Below are 22,102 nucleotides of genomic sequence, written 5' to 3'. Positions count from 1 at the left end.
TCGCGCTTTCTCCCGGCTCTGGCGGCCCTTCTTCATGCTGCCGTCTCTGCCCCGCAGGCTCGTGGTGGGCGCCCCCCGGGCCAGCTGGCCCGCCAACATCTCAGTGGCGAACCCTGGGGCCATTTTTCGGTGTCGGATCGGGAGCAACCCCAGCGGGCGGTGCGAGCAGCTCCAGCTGGGTGAGTCGGCGGCGGGGCGCGGGAACCCCGCCACTGGGCCGTGGTGGGGCGGGGTGGGCAGCTGCGGGGCCGGCGCGGCGGGTGGCGGGGGTGACCACGGCGGCGATGAGAGCGGACGTTCCGCGCTCGCCAGTCGTGCGCTCAGCGCGGCTCCTCTGCCGCTGCTTTCAAGAGGCAACGGGCTGCTGGCGGTTTCTCCTGGGTCCTTTCCAGATTATGCTTGCATTTACTTTTCGCCGAAGGGCGAGATCAGCTCTACTGGCAAAGAGTAGAAAAGTTGGCACTTTTTTTTTCTGCAGACAGAAAGTACCAAAATTTAATTTAGAGAAGTCGCGTGTGACAGCTTCTGTTCCCGTAGTTTTCTTTCCTACCTTTCAGCACTCAGTCTAAAGCTTCGTCAGAATTCCAGTCTCTCTCGTATTTCGTGGCAGTAAAAGTAGCTTAACTTTGAGAGCAAAGGGCTCTGTCATTAGCCCAGAGATGGGCGGGTTGAAGTATGTGCCTAAATCAAGCCTTCCCTTTGTAGGGTCCACTAAACTAGTGGTCATGCAGATGGGTTCTCCCTGCCTACAGATTTGTTGAAAATTTGAGTTTCAGAGGAACAAAGTTATTTTTGACCGAATCATTTTTTCCTGCTTCTGCATTTCAATCTAACTTCTCCCTAGCTCCCCGGTGCCCGTGTTTGTGAGATGTATGTGGATGCGCTTACCCAGCCTCGGAGTGCTTGATACTTGTTAAAGAGAACACTTTGCAATGGGTTACTGTGAACATGCATGAATATCTTTGGGTTCTGTTCTTGTCCTCCTTGCATACAGCGCCATTCATTCTATCCCTCTGCTATTCGTTCTATCTTTATGCTTTGCATAGAGAGAGCTTCCTGAACTTTCTGTTCTGCTGTGACCAAGACCATCCAATCCGTTAGAACTATAAACTTGCCGCCCAGTGAGGACAAGAAGCGCGGGAAAGGATTTTCAAAATATTTGAAACCAACAAAAGTGATAGTGCTCCATGACCTGATGGGTTTTCAGGGCAGAAGGCAACATTCTGTAACAAATGCATAAAAAATTTCTCTGCACATCTATACATATCACATAGAACTAGTGAGTTCTATCTATTTCCTACAAATGGAAATAAGAGGTTTTTTGTATAATTCAGTTGCAAAAACCTAAGTAGTGCTTTACTTGAGGGCACATACGGAAAAAACAAGCAGTTTCCCATGGAAGGAATTCAACTTATGTCAGCACAAGTAGTTTGTTGTTGTTTTGTTGGGTTTTTTCCTTTCATCAAATTCATTCCAATATTAGATCTGACTAACTAGCCAATTAAAGTGATGAAATAACATTCAAAGAGGCAATAAACTCCTTCTCCTGGATTGGAGGTAAAAATAGTCCTTCACTATGTGGGGAAGGAAAGGAGGGGAAGAGTAGAAAGTTTTAGGTTCTTTAGATCTATATATTGCTCAATTTACTCAGCCAGTGGAGAAACAAAGGCTCTGAAAGTAACTTGATGGGCTTTTCCTTAGTAAATTAGGGGATTCTAAACAAAATAATGCAGCAGGTGAATGAAAATGTGTATATAGCTCCAAAGGATAAGTTTAGCACAGCTTCTGTTCCTGGGTTTGAAGACCACAGGTTGCACAAGTTTTACTGTCTTATCCTGCACTTTTAAATGCAGCAATGCAACAAGAGCTACTTCATAAAATGTTTGTTTCCTTTAGTGATAGATGACATCTTTACATCATTAAGGTACATTTACAGCATTTCTGAAGTTGAATAGATACTGAAAAGAAGTGTTCTATTGAAAAAAAACAGGTCAACAAGGTCACTGAAGAAGCCAAAGGAAGCTGTGGTTCATGGGATGTAAATGAGTAGTATCTGAGTTTTGTTAAGCCTCCCCTATCATGCCAAATGGTCACCAAAATACATAAGAGAACTTGCAGTTACAAAACTGAACTTAGTTATCTCTTGTTTTACTCATTCAAGCTGTCAGCAGCTTTTGGACACATTGGTTTTATCCATACTGTGTGTTTCATCAAAGACATCCTCATTCTTCTGCTTGTATTCTTGCTAGTGACAAGTTTAGGTTCTGATCTTGTAGAACAGGGTAATTTCCTTTGAAAAATATGCAGGGGTATATTACATTGCTGGGACAGGCAAGTTGAGAGCTTATTTTGTTTTTCTCTGAAATACTTTATTTTGCATTTCTTTCAGCAAAAGAGTCTTTGAGGTAGTAAGTTTCTAATGATGAGTCATAGAAACGTAGAGGTGACAACCGGCAATAGAAATGGGGATTTCAAAATGTTTGGCCTTTGTGGATGCGAGTTACTTAGAGAGGTATGTTGAAATACTTTGTTGCTGTTTTTCACTAAAGTAGCCTCGAAACCAGTGTAACTAATTAATGAAGGATTCATGCACAATTAGGAAGCCTCCGACTACACAAAACCACTGTTGTATTTTTACGTCAGGCGTTCTGATCTGCTTTCTCAGTAAAGAAAGAGTTGCTGGAAATAGTGGTGTGCTGCAGCCACCCCAGCATCTGGAAATAACTCATCAGGTGTTGCAGGGGTCTGGTCTGGTTTAAGAGGAGCCATGAGATATACCACCATGAGATACTTTAGCAAATCTTTGTCTTCTTAGTCGGCACTTTTAAATCTCTCTCTGATTGCTGAATAGAGACCTAATATTTTGATAGTTTCTGTTCTAGTACTTTTGTCAATGGTATCAAGTGTTCTAGACTGCTTATTTATTTGTATTTGGAGTAGTTTTAAGCATTGATTTGTAATCAAGCTTTAGGCACAAACACAAAATACAAGGGTTTGTCTTTATTATTTGGAGCACTAAGTGTCCATCTTCTACCAGTCTTATGGTTTTCTGAATTTCAGAACCTTGTCCATGTCAGTTTAGAGTAGTCACAGATATTTCAAAGGATCTTGCACAAAGTTCTTTAGATGTTTTGACTTATTACATTTTGGACTTGCAAAATATTACAGATATTCTTCAACAAAATGGCTCTCAAATTTGAAACAGAGTGATTCATTGACTGAAGACCCAGGAAACAATTTGGAGGAGTTGATATCTAGTTTAAAAAAAAAATGAAGTTTGACTACAAATGTGTGCAGTAAAGTCAGCACATGTTGTTTAACACGAGGCTGGGAAGCTCTGCCCACAATTTCATCCTTCCACTCTTCCTTCAAGTCTCTGCTACAATCAACCTGTGAACAAATTGCCCTCTAGCTCCCCCAGCTGAATCACTACAATGGGAAAGTGAACAGTTAATGGTTTTCCCCAAAAAGCTGACCTGTTTGTTCAATTTTGACTCCATTAAGTTTTGCCCTTGATAGTTTGGCTTTTTGATCTCAATTGCATTGCTCACACACTGCCAATGGTCTCCTTTGAAGTAGCCACACTGTTTTAAGACAGGAACTTTTGGATCTAGGTTTGTTACAGATCTATGGAAACAGCTGCTGCTTAGGGCAGAATCAGTTTGAGGAAAGTAAAAGGACTAAGACCTATCAAATTTGTGAAAAGAGAAAAGGTGAATGGGAAAAAAGAGTCTGGTGAGGTCCTGACATCTAGAAGCAGGGTATCAGAAGGTTTGTCATCTTTGCACTAGACTGTTGTTTTAATAAATTAGAAATAGACCAGAGGAGTTGTGGAGGGATAAAAAATATCATGGGAGGCTGTTAGATGTGAAAAGCACTGGAGCAAGTTATATAAAACTGTTGTCTCAGATGGCATTGCAAACATCTGTATTAGAGTCCTTGAGGCTAGAAGTGGCTTTATAAGTTGTGACCTTATTTATATGTGATTGTGCTGTTTCTGTGTATGCTTGCAGCAGGGATTATAGCAGAAGTGTATCTTCCAGCTGTGTAATGTACACAGGCTGGGCAATTACTTACCTCTTGGTGACTTTATGACAACGCATGCTCCTTTTCCCCGAGGCAGCCAAGCTGCCGTGTTCTCTTGAGCTTATGCAGTGCTGCTTTGTTGCTTGTGCAGAATATAGCATTTTTTCTTCTTATGTGATAAAGCTTTTATAATGTCATACCCTGAGCAGGGGCTCATCATGATGACTGAGATGTCAAGCTTATGTTTCTCTCACCCACAAAGGCCTATCATTTTCAAGGTAATTGCATACTTGCCAGTCATAGAAAGAAAGGAGATACAAGACAGCAGGTTAGCAGAGGGTCAAAGTGAACCTGGATTAAGAACGTATGATGCAGCCAAGGAAAAGGGGAATACAATCCAATGAATATGAAGGAATGGTGATGTGTTCCCTTGTTACCAAGTTCTGAAATAGGCACAAGAATGAAATGCTGAGATAAGCGAAACTTCTTGTAATCTTTCACATCATCTGGTCTTGTCTGATTTACTGAAATTTAGAAATTCTTAGAAAGCCTCTTGAGATCTAAATTTCTGATACTGCTCTTCTCTACTTCCATTTCTGGCAAATCCGCATTGACTATAAAGCAAGTCCCTGATAAATCACTGTCATAGGTGGATGGAAAGTGTTGCTAGAAGGAAGTTACCAGGAGTACCTTTTGTGATTTAAAGGATTAATTCTTACACTTGGGAGTGTAATTTTATTTTCTGAGGGAATTTCAATCAGATTAAGATGCTCTATAATTCATGCAAACCATGGAAATGTCTCCTTTAAGAAGTGAGGACTTCTACATGACATAGCTCTAAACTAAATTCCAAACTTGTGTCTGAAAATGGTTTATATTCAGTACATGGAAGTTCATGTCACTGACATTAGAGAAGTAGGAGAATTTGGAAGCTTATAGCTTAAACCTCAGTATTTGACAACCTGCACAAATGTCTTCTTTTTAGTAGACTTCTAAAGTAATGCATTTTACTTCATGCTTCTCTTGGAGTAAGAGCCCACATGTTGTTAATTACCATTCCTCTCGTGATCTACAGGAATTTCTAAATTACAGTAACACAAAAACTTTTGGTCCAAAGGCAGCTGAAAGTGAAGTTACTATGAGCGCTAAGGTTGGTTCCTGTTTATTTGGATTTTGCACACTATTTCCTTGATGTCTTAGGGAAAGGCAGATGGGGGAGAAAATGCTAAAAAGTGATGAAGAAGGTTCATATACCTCTTGGCCATGTGACAGGTGCTATTTTTGGAAGACGGTAGAGTACAATTGCAGTATGCAGAGTGCAATCATACTCTCTGCAGTATGATGAAGGATTTTGGGCTGCACTAATCTGGTCTCTCTGTTGGAGCAGCATGAAATTGTGATGTTTAGAAAAAGAAATGGAGAGGTAATAGGGAAGTAGAATAAATCAAAGCTCCAGCAGTTTCTTCAGACAAATGTCAGTTGCTAGGTCTCTCACAAAACTGGAGTGAGCTCTGAAATAAGGATGGTAGTTGAGTTTAGTTCCCACAAATGCTTCTCACATTTTCTTGCTATGTGACAAAGCATAGTCTTGATTCCATTAATCTGGTATTTTCCCTCCGAATGTCTATGACATCCTAAGTATGCAATCATTTAAGTCAGTGTTGGTTGTGAGAATATATGTAGATATGCCCACAGTCATTCATGTCTCTCCTGGGTACTGAATAGACAAGGTGTAACTTTTTATTCTGTTTTCATATGCAATCAATATTGTGCAGTTTTATGTCTTGTGAAAGGAATTCAGTCAGTTCATTAAATTAGGAGTGTAATTATTTAAACTTGCTAATAAATAGGATAGTAATAAATTTAATCTGTTGTGAGTATGGTTTGAGGAGCAGGGTTACTTTATTATTTCCCTGTCAGTCACTGTTCGTGTCAGCCTCACTGAACCGTGGTCCACATTGGCTCTCTCTTCTGGGTAACTAAACCCCATCAACCTCAGAAGTTTTGGGTTCACTAGTAACTGCACTGAATCTGGGAAACTCTTAACAATTCTGCAGGAGAGCTTGTTCACATGACATGATGTATTTCCTTATTTTGTAAGAAGTTTCTCCATAAACTGTCATGATGATGCATAGAAAATACTTATTCAGTAGCCTTGTTAATACTTACTCATAAGAACATCCTATAAAATAAAAGCTTGCTTTTTATAATGTAAAATACTTTAAAATGTGTAGTTTTTTACCATATATACCATTACTGCTTTCTAGAAGGAAGCAAATATTTGCTAATTGTACCCTTGGGGGAGGCTGGAAGAAATTTCATTATGTTCTCTAGGGTTTAAAAAATTGACTCTCAAGAACAAAAGCAACTAGTACTAAATAATTGCAACAGAGCAAGGAATACACAGGACATGCATATATTGTGATCTGAGATCCCTAGATCTCTTTATTTGATAGCCATTTGTAGTAGACATCATTTTTGGGAACGCTACCAATAGATATGTAGTTGGAGTGCTGCTCACTTTACACTGGAGTTTAGATAGGGCTCACAGGTATTACTTGTGTTTCTTAGAAACTTTTAGGCTGAAGAGCACTTGCAAAGTCAACCCTTCCATGAGATTGAGTGTAATGTCACTTTCTAGCTTAATTTCAATTAACAATGGAGAAGCCAGTCCTCACTGCCAGCCTGTCACAGTATGCTTCATTTGGCTATGTGCAACCGTCGCTTTTTTCAGTAACAAAGTGAAAAGCTTTATGGCCTATGTAACACAGAGCTCAGATCCACCTTAGTTACTGCGGTCTCCCCATAGAGTTCTTGGGTGTCAATGTTAGCTTCAGCACAGCCCTTCAACTTGTCCTGCTCAGAGCGTTGGTCTTTGTGTCCTAGGCAACCCCAGTGGAGAGCGCTGTGGGAAGACTTGTCTGGAAGAGCGTGATAATCAGTGGCTGGGTGTCAGCTTATCGAGGCAGCCGAAAGAAAACGGATCCATCGTTGTATGTATTAACTGCTGGAGCTGCCTGTCTGTTTGTCAGCCTGCCTTCCCTTTTCATATGCTTCTGTGTCAAACATCATATCTGGTTTTTATCCATAGGCTTGTGGGCATAGATGGAAAAACATCTTTTACATGAAAAGTGAACACAAACTCCCATATGGTATTTGTTTTGCTGTCTCTTCTGATTTTCGAACTGAGCTGAGTAGAAGAATATGCCCATGCTATATAGGTAAGCAGAACCATTGGGTCCTTTGTAGGGAAGGGTAAGATGCATAATTGCATGATGCAGAGTTTGTGATGACCTGGTGTTGCTCTGATAAGACTTTCTGCAGCCAAAGGTTTGAAGATTTACTGCAAGCTCAGATTCTGATGTAATTTGTTAGCAAGATGTTTATCACTTTAAAGAAAAGCTGCTTTCAACAGGCAGAAAAATTAGTTTCAATAGGGCATCAGAATACTTGCTCCTTGCAGTGGATCAATGAAGTGTGCTCCTCAAGAATAGGCCAGTAAAGAGCATCCTTCTTTCCTTTACTCTGTCACTTGCTTATGCTGCTCATAGGAGTGCCTCACAGCAGAGAGCAGTTAATACCTGCAAGTGATTGTTGCCATCTGCTCATTAGCTTTGATGCAGAGCTGCTGTGGTTCCTTGACACAGTGTGTGTTCCTGTTACTTACTTGCCTCCTGCCAAGGCTCCTGCTGTGGTGTGAGACTTGGTGGTCCTTCAGTGAACTTCAGGAACAGAAAGAGTCAAGACCTAAAGCTATCAAATGAGTCCATCCCTCCCTTTGCTGTCATACCTACCTCCCATCCAGGAGAACATTCTTGTGACCCTGCCCTGTGCCAGTGCAAGGAAGAGCTAACAATGTGGCATACCTGTGCAGACCAATAGTGTAATGCCATCAAACGTCCTGCTGCTCATTTGGAGACTCTTAAGAGCATTGGTGAAATCATGCCTTTATCTTCAGTGACTTTTTAAGTGAACAATTCTATGATGGAGCTGAAGAGAACTCTGATGGGAGGCAGTTAGCAAAGAAAAACAGGAAAACAGAGCTGGCAGAGATGGATATAAAGAAAACTGCATAGGGTGAAGGATAGTAGTATGTCTAAGACAGCCATAGCACAAGTCTTTCAGAGCACTAGTGGACCATCAGAGAGCAACTCCTATCGAGATGGGTAAGCCTGTCAATCCAAATAGGCCTAAGCTATGCACAATAAAATTATTAATCTTACCTAGCTGTACTGCACAAACTCTTTGTGCTAGTTCATTTGTGTTCATTCATTTTTCTAAAAAGAAAAATACAGTTTTTAAAGTCACAAGATTTCAAAGGCAGCTGTGATCAAGTGATACCTACTGCTTTGGGTTTGTTTCCATACTATATTAAAGCTAAAGGTTACATAGTGGAAACCAGTGGTTTTAGTGTTGTTAGAGAACTGAAAGCCAACATTGTTTTGGTTTGGTTTTTAACTTAGTAACAACTTCTGTTGATGACCTGGTAATAAATTGTGAAACTATATGCTCCTCATACTTTTTAATATTTCTTGCTTGTTACCAGATCATGTACGAAAGTTTGGAGAAAACCATGGGTCATGCCAGGCTGGAATGTCTAATTTTTACATTGAGGTGTGTATTAAAGATACTAAACCCACATATATATTTTTATACACATACACACACTTACATGTATACATACAGAAAAACATATATGTAAATGCAAATATTAACACTGTCTTTTATTATGGGAGGGAAAAAAATCAGACTTTCCTTCATTTCTTTTTAATTGAATCCTTGTAGTTGTATGGTAATTCCCAACTAATACATTTACTTTTTATTCCCAAGAATACTTGTACACCTTACTAAATCCAAAGTTATTTTCCATCTGGAAGAAGAGCATGAGTATAACAGAATAGGAAGTAGTAGTAGTATTATATTTGAAGTAATGCTTGATATAGCATTAATACTAATAATGCTTACCTTGCTTTACAGGCTAATAGTCTATGTTCTCTCCATTTTACCCTAATACTATGAATTCTAAAAAAAAAATCTTTTGAGAAGAGAATATCTTCTTTGTTACTCTTTGAAGTTGTTCACAGCTCAAAGTTTTTAATAATTGTATTTTTTAGAAAAGTCAGGGAAATACTGTCTGTGATCTAGCAGTAATTCCCCAATACTGAGTTAGATGCATCCCCAATAGCACTGAATTCACAAGAGTTCTAAAGAAAAGTATTTGACTTGTTTTGCTTATTTCCATGAATATTTAAGTATGAATGACATGGCTTTGTTTTATTTTTCTTGTAGGACTTAATAATAATGGGAGCTCCTGGATCATTTTATTGGACTGGCTCTGTCTTTGTGTACAATACAACTGCAAATACAATTCATGCTTATACAGATTCAAATAACCAAGTGAAATTTGGCAGTTATCTAGGTACTTAAAAATATTTACCATTTTACAAAAATATTAGCCAAAGAATTAGGTAAATAGCTGATAAAATGAGAGCAGTGCTTGTAGTGCTTTTTATTATTAATACCAGAAGTAACAGTTCTAAAAATGTGTACTGATTTTGTTAAATATTATTTAATTTTAAGGCTTCCTGTGTATTCTTTTCACATGCAAATTTCTTAAACATTGGATTTCTGTTTTTATTCCCTCTCCACTGAGTTTCTTTGGTTTCTTGATTTAGAAAGTAGAGATAAGATTGATTAGCAATGGTTTGCACTTCACTGTAAAGTCTGGAACACAGCCAAGAGCCTTCATAGCAAAAGGCATAATGATTTCATGTATAACAAAAGTATAAAAAGTTTGTTACAGTAAATGCTGCAAGAAAACATGTCTTAATTGCATTGTCAACATGGGGAAGTGTGCTATGACCTTCAGAGACAGATTTGCCTCCAATCGTCTTTGGGGTTTTTTTGTTATTTAGGGGGTTTTATTCCAACCAGATCTTGGACTAGACACATGGGAAAGCAAATCTTATTTATGAATGTCTGCAAAGAAAGCCATGAAACTCCTGCTTATGTACCTGTATTCAAGTAATTAGCTAAATTTAGTGCTAGAACTTGTCAGAGTTTATGCCAAGAACTATCAGCAGCTTCAGTTGTCTCACTAGACACTGAGAAAATTTTGTCTGTTCTTCCTGAACAAGAATATTTTTGCCTGTGACCATTGGTTTTGCATTTTGCCATTCATAGGTCCAGTTCACATGGATAAATATTTCCTGTTTCTGATTTCACATTTTGACAACAGGAAGCAGGCATACATTATGAAATAACTATTATGAAATAAAGTGTCTGACACTTCAGAACTCAGTATTGAGCCTTGCAGAGACTCTGGGCTCTGAGGGAAAGTCAAACAAAAGAGATGTTTGGTGACAAAAGGTGATCAGATCATGATTGTTAACCACTAAGGTTTCTAACTGTTTACAAAGCAAATTAAAAACTTCAGAGAATGCTTGCTCCCTCTTTCTAGTAACAATCAGGAGAAAAAAAAATACTGCGTTTATCTGAGTAGAAAAAGCTCATTCCAGATTTGTGCTTCTACAAGTATAAGAATGACAATTTCTGTAATAAGTTAGTCAAATCACTGATAGCCAAAAGCCAAATACAGGCAAATGAATAAAGGCTTGCATAAGGGCTTTACTGGGGAGGATGTAGGGAAGGCCTTCCCTGACGTACATGATCTCTCCTAGTTCCCTTGGCCATCCAGGACTTGAGATGCAGCTTGCTTCACAAATATTTCTCCAGTGATGTGGTGCAACTGTAGCAACCAACAGACTGGCTCAGCAGAGCCGTGTGCCTTTTAGACTTGCCATTTCTCCAGGAAAGTGAAGAAAGGGTCTGTTAGCTCATCAGTGTCCTTCCACAGCAGCAGCTGTGATAAGCCTTAAGTTTTCCATTGCTCCATGCTACTTCTACTCCAGTTTGTTCCCTCATATTGATGCACGATGTGGTTGATAGAAGGTAACAGCACCATCTTTCCTTTCTCAGCCTCTGTTCTCTCGCATCTTTGGCATTAAGGCCAGAGCTAATTGTGTTACTAAAGATTTATCTATTTTTAAGTCCAAGTTTGCTTCTCTCTTTAAACAATGAACAAAAATATCCTTAGTAAGTAGTGGAATATATTTCACTATATTCCACACTGTACTCCACAGTAGTGGAGTATATTGTGACCAGAGTGTAATTCAAGCACATGATTAGGCATAAATATCTACCTACCCTATCCTTCTTTGAGCAGGGCATGAGAAGTTGGCTTCTTTATTTGCATTTTTCATTAAACTGTTGAAGAGTAATAATTAACAAATTAGAGATTGCAGGAAGAGTGTGCAAAGATAACCATAAGTTAGAAGAAAGAAAGGTGTTTAAGTTCCAGACAATTAAAAGAGAGAAACTGACAATACGTAACTTTTAGTAGTGGTAGTATTTCCTTCAGAGTACCTTGGAGATTAATAGTGGACTTATTTTTAAAGGAATTAGATAAATAAATCTTTCAAATCATCTCTGCCTTGACAAACTGCTGTAAAGAAATCACAAAGTAATAGTCAGTTTCTGAGAAATCTGAGAATGGCATATTTTAATATCACAGTACAATTGAGGTCACTCTAATTACTGTTGGGTTTTTGTGTGTGTGTGTATTTGGCTTTTGGGTTGTTGGGGGGGTTTTGGTGTGTTTGGCTTGTTTTCTGGTTTAGGTGTTGATATTTTGTTTGGTTGGGGTCTGGGGTTTTTTTGTAGGTTGGGTCTTTTTAAGTTCACTAGGATTACTAATGTTTATGCTTCAGCAAAACCAAAATAACTAGAAAATAAAGGTCAGAGGAGGTAAATTAAAGTACATCCACTTTAAGCTTAATTCTTTGTTGAGTAACTAAAACCTAGGTGTTGATCATTAAAAGATAAATTGCCTTATTCACCTCTTTTAGCTTAAAATATGAAAAGAAAAAGCCAACTTAATGAGAACATGAATTCTAGAGAGGTATCCTCGCAGATGAAAGATTTAAGGCTCATTCTCATCTGATCCAAGACTATTTTTCCATTTTCTTTGCGTGCTGTGAAAATTAACAGCCATTCAGTAAATGCAAGAGTAGCAGAATATGTTAACTGTCTTCCCTGTTTCAACTTAATCATAGTGTATTCTGGAAAGAGTAAGGATGACTTGTATAGCTACAGATTAAGGTGTACAGATTAAGACTATATAGCTACAGATTAAGTCTTCAGTTTGCAGTTCTGTGGCTGGTTGTCTGCACTAGAATATAGTCCTGTTTATTAAGAGCTGTCTCTGCATACAGTGAAGTATTATATAGATTCACTTACATAAGATGATGCAATGTTTTCTTACTGCAAAATAGAGCTTTTGCTCCAATTTGTGCCTGACATTTTTGTATGTGTTTGTCACGGTGCCATATGTGTGTGTATAAGTAGCACAACATGTCATTTTTCTGCAGTCCAGGTACAACAATAGTCAAAGAGTAACAATTGAATCAAGTATTTCCACACTGCACTGGTTTCATCATTTTTATTTCTGTTACAGTATGGACTCCCAAACAATTGCAGAAGGTGTTTGCAATTTATTTTATTGGCCTTTAAAATATGGCAGAAAATTGACATCCTGGGAAGAAATTAGTTTCTGACACCTTTTTCTGCTTGCTAGGACTTACTGTTTGTATTGACCTTTTGCTTATATTTCAAAAACTTTCTTTTCTGTTTTTCTTGCTAAACTTGGATGAAGTCTGAATGTTGGACTTGGAATAATTTGTGGTGTTGACAGCTTTTATACGTCATGCTCCCATTTTTTGTCTTTACGTAACATTTCCAGAACTGAAAAGCACATTTCTAATTTACAGGATACTCTGTTGGAGCTGGACATTTTCTGACACCAGACAGTACAGAAGTAATTGGAGGGGCTCCCCAGCAGGAGCAGACTGGTAAAGTAAGAGGACGTCTATACTGTTGGTTTGAAAAATATACCCCCACATACCCACCCATGATTTTCCATTTAGATTAACATAACCAAGACAACTACCAGACAGATGTGATTTCTCACAGAGAGAAAAGTCAAAGAAGGAATGAAGGAAGATGATAGTCTAGGTAACATTGCTGTGAACTATGGTGTTAAAGAAAGGTACAGATAAGAAATAGTAACTACCTGTACATTTTGATGTTTCTTTGCTGATTTATTAGCACATCCCATAGAGAAAACACAGAGAATTATTTCAGATTACTGTTTGTTAAACTCAATTATATTTTCTTTTCATTTTAGGCATATATTTTTAGCATTGAGAAGCAACTAAATATTCTGTTTGAACTAAGGGGGAAAAAGGTAAATCACACTACCTCTCTGCACTTTATAATTTCTAGCATAACTTCATCAAAATTAATGTGATTTCTTGTTTGCACACAGCTGGGTTCTTATTTTGGAGCTGCAGTTTGTGCTGTGGACCTGAATTCAGATGGCCTCTCAGACTTGCTAGTTGGTGCTCCAATGCAAAGTACCATCAGAGAAGAAGGAAGAGTTTATGTCTATATCAATTCAGGTTCTGTAAGTGTTTTCTCCTCAAAACACATGGTGACACAGTCATCTAGTATAAAAGCTAGGAAGAGATGTCCTCTCTCTTGCCACACACTATTTCAGGACATAGGGAAAACAACCCTAGAACCATGACGACAATCTCAGCAGGACACCTGCAAAGGCTAGCTGTATAAGTGAACTCATTGCTTACACTAGTGTTAGAACTGAGGGCAGACTGGGTTTGTCTCTTAGTAACTTCAGGTGCTGACCACCTGCCACTACAGCCTCTTCACAAGCTCTCCTCCATTACTGTGCTTGCTACTGAATGTGAAGAGCAACTTACTTAGTTGCTTCAGAAACAAACAAGAATTAAATATTTGCATGCATTTAGTGGTACCAGTTCAGAAAAGAGATTGGTAGTCCTCAGTTTGGCAAATAAAGTAACTGGACAGATTATGCATTAGAATTCACATCCTTTTATTGTTTTTAAGGATCAGAAGGGAAAGTATAACAACTACTTATTGTGTGCTTTTGAATTTGTTCAACTTAGTAAATTTTATCTTCATTTTGTTTTCTTCCTTTCCACATATTTATTTTCTTATGCTTACAATTAACTTTCTCATAACATTTTTACGTTACAGGGAACTAAGTCACTCCAGGGGATTCCTACAGCTAACTAAGGCACACAGAATAGCTCTCAAGCAGCTACTGTTTACTACTTACTTAGCAAACAGTTTTCTCAGAGCAGTAAGCCCCTGTATTCTGATAAAAGCTTGCTGCTGTTTGTCTGTTACACAGATATAACCTATGGGCACACACTGCTCTTCTCTGTTTTAAAGAACAACTTTCTTATTCTTTATTATTCTTACTCTAAATGCTGTCCAGTGACTTTAATAATACTCACTTCTGCACCAAGGAGTTAAATAGGATTTATGTATTGGTGTCCAAGATAGTTCTAGCACTTTGAGTAAAGCTCTCAATGTGACATTGACTCTCTTTTCCTGCAGGAGGCAAAGATGGTAGAACTGAACATAGAGCTCAGTGGGAGTGACTCTCATGCAGCCAGATTTGGGGAGTCCATAGCCAATCTAGGAGACATAGATAATGATGGTTTTGAAGGTAAGTATATAAAGAAAATCCCCTAGGTTTAGTTCTCTGAGCAGTGGACTGTCATGATGATGGGAAATTATGGAAGGAGACTTTCAAGTGATGACTTGACCTTTCTTTTCTAAGCCACTGTTTGCAGTACAGATGTTTCACAGTCATTGATATATAATACCAAGAGATTAGCTTCTGTCACTAATAAAGACCATGAACATAAGGTGGTAATGTAGTCTATAGCTTTGAGTGCTGGACCTTAAAACCTGTGTTTTAACAGCTAGACTGATTGTTATGACATTCAACTTCCCTTCAGGGAGTTGGACTAGATAACCTTTAAAAAAGGTCCCTTCCATCCCAAAAAATCTCTGCCTTTGCTTCCAGTCAGGCTGCAAAAAATGTGTTTGCTACAGAAAGCCCCATAGTCTGCTGCTTTCAGATTCTTTCCTTCCAAGACCTCCCTTCACTGGCTGTCCAGGTAGCCTGCAAAAACACAGCTAACTGAGAGGCCTCCGGCTTAGTCTTAAGACAAGCTGAGGGCACCTGGCCCACTGGCTTCATTCATCTTGTCGTGGTTTCAAACAAATAGGAATAACCAGTATTCCTGTCTGAAAAACTGGCATGTGCTCTTCTCCAGCAGAAGGGCAGGCACAAGAGGCTGTGTAGGCACAGGATAAAAATACATTTTCTCCATAAACAGTTTCAGTTTTTTCCATCAAAACTTGGATCGTGTGCCAGAAGCCAATATCCTTTGTGCAAAAACAAACCATCAAGCTTTTTCTGGGCTGCATCTTTACCAATTCCACATCTTGCTTCGCACTTCTTAACTACCTTTTTTAATTTGCATTTACAACCCAAGGTTCTCCTTTCGTTCTTTCTTGTCATGCGCTCTTAGTCCTGTTCCATAACCTGAAAAGCCAGTCATTCTCATATCTTGTCTTTTCATTAAAGTGTAGTCCTCTGAGGTTTTTTTTCTGCCTATGGTTCCTGTTCCTCGAACTCTTTTTTAAATTCAATTTCTCCCATTTTGCATCATTTTCACAATTAGTCAGGTTTTGCCCCAAAACATTGGCAAACCACTAAGGAAAACCATATCCAAAGGTAGGGCTGAGGAACAGAGAAGTAAAATCAAATTAATAGCAGCATAGCAAGTAGATAAATGACATAGACTATAATGTAGAATGGGCATCCTAAAACTGCAGGGGGGAGGCAGACCAAACAAGTGCACTAGCTTTTGAAGGGAGTGAAAACATGGAAAAGAAAAAGTGGAGGCAGTATTGTAAGTGGCAGCAGGAAATTTTGTAAGAAAAACAGCTGGAAGCAAGATACAAAGAGAAATTGGGTATTAGAAACCGTTTGTCTATAGTAAGTAATAAAAAAAGCACAGCAGAGACAACTTGTTCAGTGATCTAAGTGATCAATATCAGCCCTGTGAAGAGAATGGCAGAATGGCATGCATACTGGTGTAGAATGTGACCTCTTCAAGAGCATATGTGTAATTTTAATTAGTACAACTTAGCTGTCCTATTTTCATCTTGCCAGCAGAGAGACTACGTATTTCGTGTATTTTAGTCACTGAAGTATGGATTCAATCAATATGGATTCAATTATGGAATTGTTCAGTAAAGCCAAATCGTCAGATCTTAGCTTTTATTGTGATTTTTGGTTTCTTGCAGCCTACAGTATTTCTCATTTGCAGATAGATCAGTTTTGCTTATTTGTGAATGGAAGTTTACACTCGTTGATTTATAATAGTGACTTTAAAAATTATGTAATTCCTCTCCCCTTCTCTCCCTCCACTTTTTCATTAATTGACCCCTGGCTATTGGAACCATGGGGTTGGTACCCTTTGGTTGGCAAGGGCTGTTGAGGGTGGATGGGTGGGTGGGTTGGTTTGTTATGTGTCACTACACTACTCTGAGATTAATTCATACAGGCATAAAACAAATCCCTTTTTACAAACCAGCTTGTTTACTTGTTAAATGTCTGTTAAATCCTGTTATCAGCTGTTGAACCATTTATTTTTCTATGAAATATCTTTATTTCAGGTAGTGTGATGAGAGTACTTTCAGTCATTTAATCCATGTGGGAGGAGCAAGAGTGCAGGAAAAGCATCATAGTTCCATGAATATGAGGGGGAGTTTGTTCTTTTATTTTGAAAGACTAGGATAATTTTGGCTACTCTCCATGATAACCTTGTGACCACTTCAGTACTGGTAGGAACAGACTTTGTCTTGAACAAAATGACTGTATTTGGTCCTTATTTTCCAGAAACCTAGTATTTAAGGTAGAGTCAGGTTGCTGGGCAGGTCTGTATTGTTTCCATTTGCTTTATATCTCTCTTCAGCTCTTTTGAGTTCAGTCAAATGAATTGGACTGGCACTGCATGCATCATGATTTGGATTTCTTTAACTCTTCCTTGTTTGTATTTCCTAGTCAACTGATCATTGTTAAATTGTTTTTCCACAGATGTAGCAATTGGTGCTCCACAAGAAGATGATCTAAAAGGGGCTATTTATATATACAACGGCAGGGAAGATGGAATAACACCCTCATTTTCACAGGTATGCTTTTCAGTGGGAAATATTAAATCCAGGGAAACCTCAGGTTTAAATCTGGGAGGATTTTCCCTTCATTGTACCTTCTGACTGAGATAATTTAAAACGCTTCAGAAATCTTTCACATAGTCCATGACTTACAGTCATAATGTAACCTGTATCAGAAAAACAAATTGTTTTGGAAACCACAGGCAGGATTTATGGGATAAAACATTAGCACTAACAGAGAAGTGTTACTTTCAGAGGTATACTTTCTAGCAGAGGTAAGCATGCAAGCCTTCAGCAGCAGGATGGTTGTGCTAACATTTTTCATGGGCAATTGCAACTCAAAGATTAGCTTTCCAAGAATAATCTTCTCTGTCTTCTTTTTCCTTCTCAGAGAATACAAGGACATCAAGTCAGTAATTCTTTAAGCATGTTTGGACAATCCATAGCAAGCGGCATTGATGCAGATAACAATGGTTATCAAGGTGAATTAAACAATTTCGTTTATTTTTCATTTTCAAAAGAGGAGAGAATCATGAGGGAACAACTCTACCATAGTATTTGTTACAGAAGCAAAATCTGTATTCAGGTGACATGTATTATTCAGGTGACATATCACAGATCACATTTTGGGAAGGCAAAAAAAAGGAGGTAAAGCTGAGACCAAGCAGTTTTCAGTTTCACATCAAACTATTACTGAAGGACTGAGAATGATGTAGTAGTAAGGTCATCATGCACAAGAGTTAAAAAACCAATTTTTATGGCAGCAGTTTCATCTGTTAATGTCACAATGAGTTAGTTTGGGCACTGGAAGCATGTATGTTGTCCAGAGTAGTGTGGTAACCTAAAAATCTTACTGGTCTTCAGATAGTCTGGATTTTGACAGTTACTGAGCTCCTTGACTGTCAGTCTGTGTGAGATACATTAACCTGACTCAGGGCTCATGGCACTGGATTAAGAATGCTGAGGCATTCTTGTGGGCTCAGAAGCGCTAGCTTGGTGTAAAACAGCTTAGCTGTTTCCAAGTATATACTCAGTGTTTTATTCATATTGTCAAAATACATTGACATTTTGCAGATACATGTTATGGTAGGTACTGCCTGTCCTGCCCCTGGGGGTGTAAAAGCATAAACTCACCATGAACTGCATGCTGTGTGCTCTAGCTATGTCAACAGAAAAGTTATCCAGATCAGTTTGTAAGGCAGGGTAAGAGGTAGTGCACAAGTAGACTGCTGTCAAGTCACCTGTTAGACTCATCTGGCACAGACTTTTGCTACCTCATTTGAGAGGTATGCATACTGTGTGTGTTTCCTTACTGCATGAAAAGTCTTCTGTTTGGAATAAATGAAATGTTTTTTTTCTATTTATGCATTATTTCATATATATGATATAAAATAATACATAGCAATATTGAATATCTGGATTAAAAAGAAGGCAAGTACCTCCTCTGTAGCTGATCTGTCCTTCCATATCAGCTACCTAAACATGCAACAGAAATCAATCATCACATTACTGGTATCTACAAACTGACCAAGTTAGTACTCAGCATTAATGGACAGGGGACAAGTATTTGAGGAATCATCTAGATGGAGAGCACACTTAAATGTTATGTGCCTTGTAATAAAGGGAAATGGGTGTTTTAATGTTGACCAAAAAGGTGAATATTCTACAAAATGCTTGTACCTGAGAAGTAATTCCTTTGGACAAATTATACCTACTGATTTTTTTTTTTTTTTTCCTTAAATAATTTTTTTGACAGATGTAGCAGTTGGTGCATTTCTTTCTGATTCTGCTGTGGTGCTGAGGTAAGACTCTTGCATTTTGCTGCTTTTTAAGACCATACAATTTAACTGTATTTTTAAGGCAGTTTAATACAACTCAGTAATGTATTTTTAACCTTCTGATATTCTTGAGCTTCGGTCATTAGGCTCTAGAATGCTCTGCATCTAAAACGTTTAACGCTTTGATGAAAAAGAAAATACTGTTCTGAAATATTTTGAGGCAACAAACAATATGCATGTAACTATTTGTTTTCTGGAAAATGCAGATAGCTTAAAATTATGTAATATTAAAATTTATATAAAATGTAAAAATAGATTCTCAGAGATTGTTAAATTCTTAATAATCAGCTACTTCTGAAGTGTTTTAAGAACATTAAATCTTTTCTATTCTTAGAGCAAAACCAGTGATAATTGTTGAAGCTTCTTTGAAACATCTTAATTCAATAAATCGAACTAATTTAAACTGCATGGAGAATGACCAGCCTGCCATCTGTATGGATTTGAAGATATGCTTTACCTATACAGGACGAGATGTACCTGGTTATATTGGTAAGATGCTTGGAAAAAATTCCAGTATACATGTAAATGCACCTATTTACAGAACAATGCTATGGGTATTCAATGGACCATTAATCTAAATTGAGTATAAAATGAAAAATGAACTGCATGGATACATTTTTAGCTCATAGTTACCCTGTAACATAGAGCTATCATCCTTTTATTCCTACTAAGAGTACCAGAGTTACATGGCATTAGAAGAGTGAGTGATGTTAAAGAAGTTATTGTGAGGATGAAGGTAGAACTCCAGGTTGGCTACTGCATCAGTGATGTAACCTAAATTCTGATGGCAACTGATTTAGAAAAAGAAAGACTAAATTTTAGCTAGCTGCTGGGTTGTGATGCTGGAGTTCAGCTGGGACTGTGGAAAACCATTTAGTAATATTTTCACATGAGTTTTGCATGAGTACTAAATCAGTACCATCTTAGATACGCTATTTCCACTACCTGAGTTAACTACCTAATAGTGGTACAATTAAATTCACACTCATGCTTTTGAACTACATTATAATCATGCAAATTCAGATGGTCCGTTTCATAGCATCATAATAACTAAATCCAGTATCAAAATAGGTTTTAAAATGAGACAGGATGCTGTTAGGTTTTACTAAAAAAAAAGTAGTGTGCTTATTCTGTGAATGCTTTCTTTTGCATGGTTACCTAGGGACCATATTCTTTCCTGCACAGGGCCCAAAAGGAACGTCTGTCAGTTTGTCTGAACTTTACACATGCAAATGTCTGGGCTGTTGCTTTGCATTTGGATAGGGAATTAATGGTGGGTGCATGTCTTTAATTCATGTACTACATTGAGTCAAATGTAATTATTGAGCATGATATTCAGAAGTCCTCTAAAAGCAGTCACCCTAGATACGGACCAAACCATACAGGACTGCTGTAGGATGAAGTCTTCTACTTACCAATACAGAAAAGACACTCTTTATAAAGCAAATGAAGCACATAGTTGTACCATTATGGAATGTTATGCGAAAGAGAGGGAGCCCATCAACATTACTGAAAAATACGCCTGGTATTATGTTTCCTATGATGCATATTTTGCTTTTGTGAAAACTAGTGCTGCTTGAAATAATACCTGTTGGAGGGAGTAGTTACGGTGATCTTTAAAAGTTAAAATTTACAAATCGAGAGTTAAAATTTACAAATCGAGAGTTAAAATTTAATGTCAGCCCTGCAAATAACTGAAGCAAGTTTGCTTTAAATAGACTCTTTTAGAAAACTATAAATGCAACTTGACAAAACTGTCCCTGCTGTGGAAACATGTACCAGGAATCAGAAATCAATTTTCAGAGGGCTAGAAGCTCTCATTAGACATGGATTTAAATCATAGAATTGTTAGGGTTGAAAGGGACCTCAAGGATCATCTAGTTCCAACCCCCCTGCCATGGGGAGGGACACCTCACACTAGATCAGGTTGCCCAGAGCCACATCCAGCCTGGCCTTAAAACACCTCCAGGGATGGGGCTTCCACCACCTCCCTAGGCAACCTGTTCCAGTGTCTCACCACATTCATGGTGAAAAACTTCTTCCTAACATCCAATCTGAATCTACCAATTTCTTTTTTGGTTCCATTCTCCCCAGTCCTATCATTACCTGACACCCTAAAGAGTCCCTCCCCAGCTTTCTTGTAGGCTCCCTTAAGATACTGGAAGGCCACAAGAAGGTCTCCTCAGAACCTTCGCCTCTCCAGTCTGAATAGTCCCAACTCTCTGTCTGTCCTCACAGGAGAGGTGCTCCAGCCCTCTGATTATCCTCACGGCCCTTCTTGGACATGCTCCAATAGGTCCAGATCCTTCCTGTAATAGGGCTCCAGAATTGCATGCAATACTCCAGGTGGGGTTTCACCAGAGTGGAGCAGAGGGGGAGAATCACCTCCCTCGACCTGCTGGCTATGCTTCTCTTGATGCAGCCCAGGATGTGATTGGCTTTCTGGGCTGCAAGCGCACACTGCTGGCTCATGTTGAGCTTCTCGTCTACCAGCACCCCCATGTTCTTCTCCTCAGGGCTGCTCTCCAGCCAGTCACTGCCCAGCCTGGATTTGTGCTCAGGATTGCCCTGATCCAGATGCAGGACCTTGCACTTGGTCTTGTTGAACCTCATGAAGTTAGCTTGTGCCCACCTCTCCAGCCTGTCAAGGTCCCTCTGGATGGCATCCCTTCCCTCCAGCATGTCTGCTGCACCACACAGCTTGGTGTCGTCAGCAAACTTGCTGATGTCAAAGAAATGGCGGAGTCCAACATGATGGCATTCAACAAGTCCAAGTGCCGGGTGCTGCACTTTGGCCACAACAACCCCATGCAGAGCTACAGGCTGGGGTCAGAGTGGCTGGAGAGCAGCCAGGTGGAAAGGGACCTGGGGGTCCTGGTTGACAGGCGCCTGAACATGAGCCAGCAGTGTGCCCAGGTGGCCAAGAGAGCCAATGGCATCCTGGCCTGCATCAGGAATAGTGTGGCCAGCAGGAGCAGGGAGGTCATTGTACCCCTGTACACAGCACTGGTTAGGCCACACCTTGAGTACTGTGTCCAGTTCTGGGCCCCTCAGTTTAGGAAAGATGTTGAATTGCTGGAGCATGTCCAGAGAAGGGCAAC

At 39.0% G+C, this 22,102-nt stretch overlaps 1 protein-coding gene across 1 annotated transcript in view; it reads left to right on the top strand.

Moving 5' to 3' along the window:
• The window catches only part of ITGA4 (integrin subunit alpha 4), a 35,982-nt gene that overhangs the window by 215 nt on the left and 13,665 nt on the right, over nt 1-22,102 (top strand). The window contains exons 2-14 of the mRNA XM_054380986.1: nt 58-179; nt 6,913-7,019; nt 7,118-7,247; nt 8,573-8,640; nt 9,316-9,445; nt 12,855-12,940; nt 13,271-13,330; nt 13,412-13,549; nt 14,527-14,638; nt 17,087-17,181; nt 17,555-17,645; nt 18,920-18,965; nt 19,336-19,490. Coding sequence (XP_054236961.1) covers nt 58-179; nt 6,913-7,019; nt 7,118-7,247; nt 8,573-8,640; nt 9,316-9,445; nt 12,855-12,940; nt 13,271-13,330; nt 13,412-13,549; nt 14,527-14,638; nt 17,087-17,181; nt 17,555-17,645; nt 18,920-18,965; nt 19,336-19,490 — 1,340 coding nt within the window. The remainder of the gene's footprint in view (nt 1-57; nt 180-6,912; nt 7,020-7,117; nt 7,248-8,572; nt 8,641-9,315; nt 9,446-12,854; nt 12,941-13,270; nt 13,331-13,411; nt 13,550-14,526; nt 14,639-17,086; nt 17,182-17,554; nt 17,646-18,919; nt 18,966-19,335; nt 19,491-22,102) is intronic.

The sequence above is a fragment of the Indicator indicator genome, chromosome 5, assembly GCF_027791375.1.
Source record: "Indicator indicator isolate 239-I01 chromosome 5, UM_Iind_1.1, whole genome shotgun sequence".
Lineage (NCBI taxonomy): Eukaryota > Metazoa > Chordata > Aves > Piciformes > Indicatoridae > Indicator > Indicator indicator.
Note: the sequence above shows the minus strand (reverse complement) of the source record. Positions and strands in the feature narration are given on the sequence as shown.